The 11,568-nt window shown below is 44.7% G+C and overlaps 1 protein-coding gene across 2 annotated transcripts in view; it reads right to left on the bottom strand.

The window, feature by feature from the left end:
- Positions 1 to 4,501: 4,501 nt before the first annotated feature.
- Srgn (serglycin) overlaps positions 4,502 to 11,568 on the bottom strand; it is a 36,853-nt gene continuing 29,786 nt past the window's right edge. For both annotated transcript variants that reach the window (XM_006972726.4, XM_015990481.3), the window contains exons 3-4: positions 9,094 to 9,241; positions 4,502 to 5,175 (exon numbers count right to left, since the gene is read on the bottom strand). In XM_006972726.4, the coding sequence (XP_006972788.1) occupies positions 4,923 to 5,175; positions 9,094 to 9,241 (401 nt within the window). In that variant the 3' untranslated portion in view covers positions 4,502 to 4,922. The remainder of the gene's footprint in view (positions 5,176 to 9,093; positions 9,242 to 11,568) is intronic.

The raw sequence follows: 11,568 nt of genomic DNA, 5'->3' as shown, positions 1-11,568 counted from the left end.
AAGTCTTCAGATGACTCCAGACCTATTGAACATTCTGAGTGCAAATTTTTTTTAAGATTTATGTGCATTGGTGTTTTGCTGACATATGTCTGTGTGAGAGTATCAGATCCCCTGGAATTGGAGTTACAGACAGTTGTGAGCTGCCCTGTGGGTGCTGGGAATTGAACCCGGGTCCTCTGGAAGAGCAGCCAGTGCTCTTAAACACTGAGCCATCTCTCCAGCCCTGACTGCAATTTTGTAAAAGACCCTTCGAGTAGAATCTCAAAACAGTGGTGGCGCACGCCTTTAATCCCAGCACTGGGGAGGCAGAGCCAAGCAGATCTCTGTGAGTTCGAGGCCAGCCTGGGCTACCAAGTGAGTTCCAGGAAAGTCGCAAAGCTACACAGAGAAACCCTGTCTCGAAAAACCAAAAAAAAAAAAAAAAAAAGAATCACGAAACAATCTACTCAATTTCTGATCCACAGCACCTGTAAAGTTTGTAATGTTTATTGTTGTTTTAAGCCACCAAGACTTTGTTTTGGTTTGTTTGTTTGTTTTTTGGGTCTATCTAGCCCTGGCTGGCCTGGAACTTGCTAATCTTGAACTCACAACTATCCACCTGACTCTGCCTCCCAGGAACTGGGATTAAAAACATACATAGCCAGTAAATTGTAAGGTGATTCATTATGTAGCAATAAGTAAGGAATGCATGCCAACATATTTTCAGTTCTGAAGAACTCTTACTCTCTGGAAGTCCTATTAGTATTCTGTCCCTGTGAAGACTAAACACCAAGTATTCAACACACAAACATCTAAAAAAAGGAAAGGGGATGATTTTTACATCAATCATTGATACAATTTCCTCCATAAGAACTTTCCTATCAGAGGCTAGAGAGAGGGCTCAACAGTTAAGATCTTTTGCTGCTCTTGCAGATGACCCAACTTTGGTCTCACTATCCAAATGGTGACTGAAACTGTCTGTAACTCCAGTTGTAAAGGACCTGATGCACTCTACTGGCCTCTGTGGGCACTAGGTACACATGGTAAACATAGGTACTTGCAAGGAAACACCCATGCACGTTAAGAAAATTTTTTGTTTGTTTTTTGAAGAAAGGATTTCTCTTTGTATTCCAGTCTGTCCTGGAATCCCCTCTGTAGACCAGGCTGGCCTGGAACTCACAAAGATTCGTCTGCCTCTGTCTCCAGATTGCTGGGATTAGAGGCATGAGCCACCACCTCCCAGCCAAGAAAATTTTAAAAAGGTATTTTATATCAAAGAGTTGAATGGCTATGCTACTAATGTCTTATTTTCTACAGATGGTTTTGTTTTGTTTTTCTAAACAGGGTCTCACTTTGTAGCCCTGTCTGGTCTGGAACTCACTATAGAGACCAGACTGGCCTTGAACTCACCTACCTCCACTTAAGAAGTGCTGGGACTGAAGGCCTGTGCCCCCATGCCTGGCTTCTATAAACCATTGATGACTTGTGTAATGGGTAATCAATTTAAAGGTAGCAGTGTTAGGGATGAGACATAAGCCACTAAGTGATCATCAATTCCACAAAGCAATTCTAAAAAGGGGACGACTTCCCCCCGGGTGACTATTTGGAAATTTTTGGGAGTATTTTCCATGACATCTAGGGGAACAGAACTACTGAGTATCTGATGGAGAGGGGTTGGAGACATGGCTAAACATTCCATAATAAACAAGGCATCACCCTGCAACAAAAAAATCCTGTCCAGAGGCTTGGGGTATAGCTTCATGGCAGAGCTGCTGTGGGATGTCTTTCTGTGCGCTGAGAATATGTGTTGCTCTGATTGGTTGATAAATAAAGCTGCATTGGCCTATGGCAGGACGGGATATGGTTAGGTAGTACATTCAAACTAAAGATGAGATGAAGAAGGGTGGAGCTGGAGGAGACACCAGCCTGCTGCCCAAGGAGCAACAAGATGCTAGCAGACCAGTAATGCCACAGCCACACGGCAACATATAGATGAATGGAAATGGGTTGAGTTATGTTATAAGAGCTAGATAGCAAGAAGCCTGACCCATAGGCCATACAGTTTGTAAATAATATAAGTCTCTGTGTGTTTACTTGAGACCAAGCGGCTGCGGGATGGGTGTGTGTGTGTGTGTGTGTGTGTGTGTGTGTGTGTGTGTGTGTGTCAGGACCAGAGAAACTTACGGCTACACAGAGCCTTAGGTTCAAACACCAATTCAGCCAGAAGAAGAAGAAGGAGAAAAGGAAAGAAAGAAATCCTTCCCAAAGCACCAAAAATAACAAGAATGGGAAATCCTGGTTCAGCACAGATGAAAGAATACCATAAGATATAAATACATTAATATTTTCAACAGTGATTGAAATACTAAGACAGTAGCAACAAACAGCTTCTGCACAATCATTCACCACCTTCCCTCTGCTGTCTTAGCATTCCATTTATAATTTTTTTTTCCTGGAGCTGAAGACTGAACCCAGGACCTTCAAGCGCTCTACCGCTGAGCTAAATCCCCAACCCCCCATTTATAATTATTATCGATTTGGGAAAAAACATGTATAATAAAAATATATTACAGTTATTTGTGTTTCCACCACTATATTGTGAATGGCCATAAATATTCCTAGTGGCTTGGTCCTTGGCTAATGAGGGTAAACTATTAGGAGGCACCTCTGTACATACTTGAGTCTCAAGCATCCATCCCTTCCCTCAGCTGCGCGGCAGGCCCGTCCCGTGATTACCTCCATTACACCCAAGGTGAGTCCTATTTTTGGCTCTCATCCCTTGCATACATGGATTAAAATGTCATGCCTAAAGTTCACTGGGACTCTCATGATGTACCCTAAGGGGAAAGTTCCCCGGGAGCCATGTCATCTGTTCCTTTCTGTTGCTGCGATAAAATATTCTGACTGGAAGCAACTTAGAAAGGATCTACTGGGCTTACACTTCCAGGTCACAGTTCATCACTGAGAGAAACCCGGGCAGGAACTCATGGCAGGAGTTTGAAGCAGAAACCATGAAGGATTGCTGACTGCTAGTGTTCTCCCAAGCTAGCTTTCCTACAGCCCAGGACCAGCCAGCCACCTAGGGATGGTGCCACCCACAGTGGGCTAGACCTTCCTTAATAATCAAAACAATCTCCAACAGGCAAATTTGATCTGGGCAATTTCTCAACGGAAATTTTCTTCTTAGACGGCCTTAAGCTTTGTCAAGTTGACGGATAAAGTTAACTAAGGGAACATCTAAATCTGAAAAACAGTTTCAGGAATGGAAAGCACAGATTTCCAGAGTTATGTTCCATGCAAATGAGTCTCTTATTTCTGCTCCTTCATTCTTAGGCCCATGTATTCTACCTATTAAAGACACAGACCCATACAAAGCTATTGAATTAGTTTTGGGGGTATGTTTTTATTTGTTTCTAAAAATATTTATTATTGCCGGGTGGTGGTGGTACTTGCCTTTAATCCCAGCACCTAGGAGACAGAGCCAGACAGATCTCTGTGAGTTCGAGGCCAGCCTGGGCTACAGAGTGAGTTCCAGGAAAAGCACCAAAGCTACACAGAGAAACCCTGTCTTAGAAAAAAAAATGCATGTATGTGCACCGTGTGTGCCTGGTGCCCAAGGAGACCAGAAGAAGGCATCATCAGATCCCTTGGATCTGGAGTTATGGAGAGTTGGAGCCGACATGTAGAGACTGACCCAGCGTCACCCTCCCCCAAAATCATTTTGATAGAATGCAAAAAGTTAACTTACCAGACAGTGGTGGTTCACACCTTTAAGCACTCAGGAGGTAGAGGCTGGCAGATCTCTGAGTTCAAGGCTAAGCATGGTCTACAGAGCGAAAGTCAGGACAGGCACCAAAACTCCAAGACTACACAGAGAAACCCTGTCTTGAAAAACGTGTGTCCATGGAAGCCAGAAAGTGACATCAGATCTCCTGTTGTGAGCTGCCATGTGAGTCCTGGGAACTAAACCTGGGTCCTCTGCCAGAGCAGCTGGTGCTCAACCACTGAGCATCTCTCCAGCACCACGATATCCTGTGTATCTATCTATCTGTCTGTCTATCTATCTATCTATCTATCTATCTATCTATCTATCTATCTAGATATAGATATACATTTAAAGAGAAATTCATTTTTAAAGTAATTATTTCCTGGACTAGAAAAATAAACCCCAGAAAGCTTCCCCGCCTTGGTAGTATCTTTGCTTTAACGGAGTAACATTTGAAATTAAACAGGCATCTGGGGGGAAAGGCCAAGCATTGCGAGGCGTTGAGACCACACTATGTGTTACTTGAGATGTTAAGCTTCTAACTGTACAACCCATAATTTTTTTTTCCTGGAGCTGAGGATCGAACCCAGGGCCTTGTGCTTGCTAGGCAAGCGCTCTGCCACTGAGCTAAATTCCCAACCCCAACCCATAGTATTTTTAGATAAACAACATTCACTGCTTCTCCAGCACATCCGATGGCCATAGCACGCGAAGCCATCCCTCTAAACCACGTCTCACGTAGCCACTGGAGGAGGGCACTGTTTCATTTCATTTTATTTTTAATCACAAAAAGGAGTATTTTAGTAATTCACAATACGAGTCGAGTTCCTGAACACTTTTGGTATGAAATATTGTTCATCAATTTGCTATTCAAATCAAATTTTTCAGAAACAGCATGGCTTTTAAAGGTGGTTGTATAATAACGGGGGTGGAAGTTAATTCCATAATGTTGATTCAGTACACATATAAGTGCAGATATTTTCCAGAGCAGTAACAGCATTTAAGCATAATTCCTTAAGAATTCATGAGGAAAGGCCAACAGGATTTAAGAGTCATTTCCAGGTATTTTAAATTTCATGTAAAACTCTTTATCTCAAGACTGATCATTTAAACATGGTACACAAAGTATACTGACTACATTGTTCTGTGTGGAGGTGGGGAGCAGAAACGGTCACTTTCATATAATCAGATCTTCTGGTTGCTCTTGGTTTTGCTCGTGGGACATCCTGTCTAAAGGCCTATAGTTGTAATAGACGGCATCACTTTCATCTGCCGGCTGGTACTCCCATTCCATGTCAGCTAGGAAGCCACTTCCGGAGCCGGAACCAGAGCCGGAGCCCGACCCGGAGCCAGATCCTGAACCCGAGCCAGAGCCTGACCCAGAAATATCTTCAGAAATAGGAATGAAATTATCTGGGAATCCTCTCATCCTGAAATACAAAGAAAAAAATGTAAAGTTCAACTTACCAATACTGTAATGTCAATATTTTAATATAAAGAAATAAGCTGTGTATGGAGTAACACATGATTGCAGTTTGGGGCAGGAGAGGCTGCAGGATCGGAGTCATCCTTGGACCCATGGTGAACTGCAGCCAGCACGGGCTATCTGAGCCTTCCTCCGAAAGCAAAACAAAAATGGGGTAGGGTTAGGGAGAATAGGAGGAGTGAGAAGAAGACATGGAGACATATTTAGACACCCAGTTGTTCAAAATCAAGGAGTTAAAACCCTCCTCGATGCTTCAAAACAAAAAGCCAGGGCTAAAGAGACAACTCAGTGGTTAAGAGCACTTGCTGCTCTTGCGGAGGATCTGGGTTCAATTCCCAGCACCCACAGGGAGGTTCACAACCACCTGTCACTCCAGTTTCAGAGAATCTGACATCTTCGTCTGGCCTCCTCCAGCACCAGACATGCTTGTGGTTTCTGCACATATATGCAGGCAAACACTCATCCATGTAAAATGAAAATAGATGCATCTTGGACTGGAGAGATGGCTCAGAGGTTAAGAGCACTGGCTGCTCTTCCAAAGGTCCTGAGTTCAATTCCCAGCAACCACATGGTGGCTCCAACCATCTATAATGAGATCTGGTGCCCTCTGCTGGCCTGCAGGCATATATGTATATTATGTATACATAGTAAGTAAATAAATCTTTAAAAAATAGATAAATCTTTAATAGAAAAAACAATAAACCAAACCCTCCATGTCAATGTTTGCTTATTTTCATCATATTAACTCATTGCCCTCACTGATTCCACATTTACCCAAGGCAGACTCAGATGAACAGTGCTCATCATTCATATCACTAACTACAGAAATCCTGTTTTTTTATTTTCTTTAGCACCATCTACTTAAAAAAAAAACAATAAAAAAAACCTTTTGATATTTTCTCCTTAAAGAAAGGACACACCCCCAAATCATTCTAGACAGATGACATTATTTCCTAATTTCAGCTTTCCACAAAACTTCTAATGAACTCATATAGTACCAAAACAAAGATTAACGCTCACTCTTTGTTCTTTTGAGGTAGGTAGAGTGTCATTAGGAAGGCCAAGTTGGTCTCAGGCTCTTGACTCTCTTGCCTCAGCCTCCTAAATGTGAGGCTTGCAGGCATGTACCTCCATGCCTAGCTCAAGAAGTTCTTTGTAAAGTTTTTTTTTTTTGTATTTTGTTTGTTTGTTTGTTTGTTGTTTTGAGACAAGATCTCATTTGTATATCCCAGCTGGCCTAGAACTCACTCTGTAGACCAGGCTGGCCTAGAACTCATAGGGATCCACATGCCTCTGTCTGCAGAGTGCTGGGATTAAAGGTGTGGACCACCCCACCTGGAAGAGGTTATTAACCTTACCACAACTTAAACATCAAATTTTCTCTCCTAAAATATAAGACTTGAATATGTACTCTTGGGCTAAAGGGGGAAGCAGCCGGGGTTGAGGCAGGGGTTGGTTAGACACATGTAACTCATTCTACAGAGCACACGAAAGCCAGAGCAGAGAAACGGTGCCACCCATCCTTGGCAAATCTGGACAGCAGAACATCTTTGGCAAAAGTTGACTTCCAGCCCAGGATGGTGGCACAAACCAGTAGGAAAAAGAGACAAGGGGGTGACCACAAATTTGTGGCTAACAAGGTCTACACATCAAGACCCTGGTTCAAAAGTGGGGGTGGTTGTTAATGTTATAGCCTATGGGTCATTTTCTCCAGGAAAATCACAAACTATAGGCTGTAAAACTGGTAAGAATTATACCCAGTCATTCATGCAAAAAAAAAATTGCTTGTTGACTATCAGGTCTCTGCCTTCACTGCTTGAGATATAACAGGGAAAGAAAGGTGAGGCCCCCGCTCAAGAAGTTAATATCCTAGTGAATAAATCAGTCAGGAAAATGGTAGGTCATGCAGAGTCAGGAAACAAATGTCATCAAATGTGCCCAGGAGGCTGCGTCAGCCTGGATCACCGAGAGTGGGATGCAGACGTGACGGTTACTGACACACAGATGGAATTGAAAGGTGTGGAACAGGCAGAGGTCACCTTGAGGAAACACATAGGCCTGTGACAGAGCCAGGACACACCATGTGTTTAACATGAGCCAAAGAGAACGCAGCTACGGAAACCCAATAACCCAGACAAGGTGGATGGTAGACACCCACAGGAAGGGGCTTTCAGAGGAAGTAGTGAGTCAATCATCTTAAAAGGCAGTGAAGCAGTTGAGTAACCTAAAAATAGAGACACGATCAATAGATGTGTCTCAATCACCAAATCCTCTGGACTGAGGACTGGAGCAGTCCAACTGTATGTGTTGGGGGAGGGGCAAGCATAAGCATCCCTCCTATGAAGTGCTGATGTGCCACGTATGGTGGCACACACCTTTAATCACAGCATTTGAGAGGCAGAGGAAGGTAGATCTCTACGAGTTCAAGGCCAGCCTGGTCTACAGAGTGAGTTCCAGGCCAGACATTCCTATATAATGAGAGGAAACTTTGTCTCAAAAAAAAAAAAAAATCTGACATAGTAAAGAGCAGAGTGGAGAAACATTATAAAGACAGAGAGTTGGGAGCTGGGTGGTGGTGGCACATGACTTTAGCCCCAGCCCTCGGAAGGCAGAGATAGGCGGATCTCTGTGAGTTCGATGCCAGCCTGGTCTACAGAGTGAGTTTCAGCACAGCCAGGGCTGTTATACAGAGAAACCCTGTCTCAAAAAAACAAAACAAACGATACAGAGTTGGGGGTGGTCTATCCAATGTCAGGAAGCCCTAGAATGTCTACATACTGGTAGAAGAAGATGCTGGACCAGAGAGGCAACTGCAGAATAGAAGTCTGAGACAACCTGGTGGGTACAGGGTATAAGGGAACTCTAAATATTTAATCCGAGAGGGGCTGCTTAAACATGGAGTAGCAGAGATGTAAAGTCAACAAGAGACAGCCAAGGAACCAGAGATGACCAACGGGCATCTCCCCACACTAGCCAGCAAGATGGCGGCGCATCACATGAGGTGCCTGCCACCAAGTCTGATGACTTAAGTTCAGTCCCCTCGACAACCACTCACTCCCTGACATTGTCCTCAACCTCCACACATACCCGGAGGCATGTTCATGCACGTAAACACACGCACGCAAATGAAAAACAAAAGCAGGCTGTTCCTAAGTTGTGGAAGCTGACTTGAGACAAGGTCTTACTCTGTAGCCCAGGCTGGACATGAATTCACAACCATCCATTTTAGAGGAATGTGGTACCATGCCTAGCTGCCTTTTGATCCTAACAGTATTGATTTATGTATCATTGTTTTCCCAGAACATGTTGAGTGAGAAGTCAATCACAAAGTAAAACCGAATAAACACTGATGAGAACTAGAAAAGATTTTTTAAAAACCTGTTAATTTCAGTATTTAATAAATATGTTCCAATTCAGCACAAACAAAAAACCACTGTGGTGGCACACATCTTTAATCCCAGAACTCAGAGGCAGAAGTAGGCTGATCTTTGTGAGTTCAAGTACAGCCTCATCTACAGAGCAAGTTCCAAGCTAGCCAGGGCAACATAGTAAAAGCCTGTCTCGAAAAAAAAAATCTAATTTGATTTTAATACATAAACACTTTATTTGCATAAATATAAAACTATAGTCAATCTTTTTCCATGTATATTGGAGGAATTGTTCTCAATGTCTCTTCCTGCCACCCACAAGAAAACCTTTCAGAAACATGGATGAGCCCACGGATGTTGGCACACCTCAGGCATCGTTCAGCCCATGTGGCACATTTTCCCCCTAATGTGAAGCAGAAAACAGAGCTGCCATAGCAGGAACCTGAGAGATTCGGCATCTCTGTGAGATTGAGATCGGACAAAAGTCCACTTACGAAGCGGGATCGATCATCGATGGGCGGAGGTTGTTGGATGCCTCCATGGTGAGGTCAAACAGTGGTCCCTTCTCCTCCACGCAGTTGGCCGAGCTGCCGTCAGGGTTGCAGTGTACCCACTGGTACCGGGCCCTCCGAGCGGGGTAACCTGTCCGAACACGGAACCCACACGGGCGTAAGTATCCCTCACACAGCCTCATTGGAATGATTACACGCTGTCTCTAACAAGTGAATTGGATTCTTTCCTTTTCAAGACAGTATGTCTCTATATATCCCTGGCTGTCCTGGATCTCGCTCTGTAGACCAGGCTGGCCTCGAACTCAGAGATTCACCTGGCTCTGCCTCCCGAGTGCTGGGATTAAAGGTGTGTGCCACCACCGTCCTCGAGCTCTTGGTCCTCTTGCCTCAGTATTCCCAGGGTTGGCATCACAGATATGTACCCCCGTGCCCAGGACTGTTGCCATGCCCTTTATATCCACGTTACCCAAAGGTCCTCAGTGGAGGAGTCCGGATGGAGATCGGTACCTGGTCCCAAAGCACCACCTTCTTTTACAAAGATGCTTCATATCCTACGTCTTTGTTCTCAGTGTTAGGAGACAGGGTCTCGCTATGTAACCCAGGTCAACCTTGAATGGAGAGGAGCGCCTCCTCACCTCGCCCTTCTGAGTCCTAGGATGCCAGCTCTGAACCATCACACGCTGTTGGAGATGAATCCACTGATGGTTCAGACAGGTTGAGGAAACCAGGCAGGCCTCATGGTACAGGCCTGTAATCCTAGCTACTCAGAAAGCTGAGGTGGGGAGGTCCTAAGTTCAAGGCCTGTCAGAGCTGGCCTGAGCAACTAACTCAGTGTGAGAGAATTTGTCGTAGAGAACTTAGATAGCATGCGCAAGGCAGTAAATTCGACCCCGAGTTCCAAAGCAGGGGAAATAGTTGGGTACACTAAGAAGACCCCAAAAAGTACAGCACCCTACTACTTGTGTTTGAGGACCCTATGACAATGTTATATTTATTTATTTATTTATTTATTTATTTATTTATTTATTTATTTATTTATTTTGAGATAGGGTTTCTCTGTGTAGCCCTGACTGTCCTGGAACTCACTCTGTAGACCAGGCTGACCTCAAAGTCAGAGATCCTCCTGCCTCCGCCTCCCGAGTGCTGGGATTAAAGGTGTGCACCATCGCCACCCAGATGATTTAAACATGTTTAAACCTACATCTTATTGATTGGTTTGGGGGTATGGGGGGCATGTGTGCACGAAAGCAGACAAGCGAAGGTCAGAGGACAATTTGCAGGGGCCGGTTCTCTTTCTACCACATGTGTTTCAGGGATTTAACTCCGGTCGTCAGGCTTAGCGCCTCTACCTGCTGAGCCATCTTGAAGGCCCCCACACAGAGGTCAGCGCTGCTTGCCACCTCTTGTGGAATTTTTGTTCTGTGTTGTCTTTTTAGACGGCATCTCACAAGGTCGCCACGGCTGGCCTGGAACTTATGTAAACAGGGATGGCATGGAACGTGTGGAGGTCTTCTTCCAGCCTCTGCCTCCTGACTTGGCCTCATGCGTTTGGCCCGCAGGTGCACAGCACCATTTAAAGTCTGTAGGATACGCCGGGCGGTGGTGGCGCACGCCTTTAATCCCAGCAGCACTCGGGAGGCAGAGCCAGGCGGATCTCTGTGAGTTCGAGGCCAGCCTGGACTATAGAGTGAGTTCCAGGAAAGGCGCAAAGCTACACAGAGAAAGCCTGTCTCGAAGAAAAAAAAAAAAGTCGTAGGATACATGGGCTGTGATGCACTTTAATGAGGCTGAAAATGGTGAGAAATACCACACTGCCTCTGAGTGCCTCGTCTCCCCGCCTAAGGACACACGTGACTCACACCAGTGCGGCTCATAACCACCCATCCAGGAGGAGCATGCCCAGGACTCTTGCAAAGGCAGGAGAGGAGTTTGACAGCCCCGGATGGAAAGGGAGGAAACGTTTCAGAGAAATGGCCAAGTGCTCACTTGTGACAGGAGAGGGAGCAAATGGTAATGAATGTTCTGGTAGAAAGTATTTGCAGTACAGGAAAGCCATAATTATGAATGAGTTTGCTAGTGGAATAGCTCAGTGGTAGAATAGGCACTTAGTGTGTGCCAGCCCCTGGGTTCTCTCCAGCCCCCTACAGAATCTGCAATTAATTTAATTGTATGAGTATATGTGGTGTGTGTGTGCATGTGTGTGTGTCTACTCTACAAAAGCACCAGGTACTTTTAACATGTAAGCCATCTCTCCAGCTCATGTCTTGTAGAAATTTTTAGCCGGGCCGGCAGTGGTGGCGCACGCCTTTAATCCCAGCACTCGGGAAGCAGAGCCAGGCGAATCTCAGTGAGTTCGAGGCCAGCCTGGTCTACAGAGCGAGATACAGGCAGGAATCAAAATTACACGGAGAAAACCAAAACAATAAATAAATAAATAAATAAATAAATAAATAAATA

Source organism: Peromyscus maniculatus, chromosome 21, assembly GCF_049852395.1.
Source record: "Peromyscus maniculatus bairdii isolate BWxNUB_F1_BW_parent chromosome 21, HU_Pman_BW_mat_3.1, whole genome shotgun sequence".
Lineage (NCBI taxonomy): Eukaryota > Metazoa > Chordata > Mammalia > Rodentia > Cricetidae > Peromyscus > Peromyscus maniculatus.
This window is presented reverse-complemented; position numbering and strand designations above follow the sequence as displayed.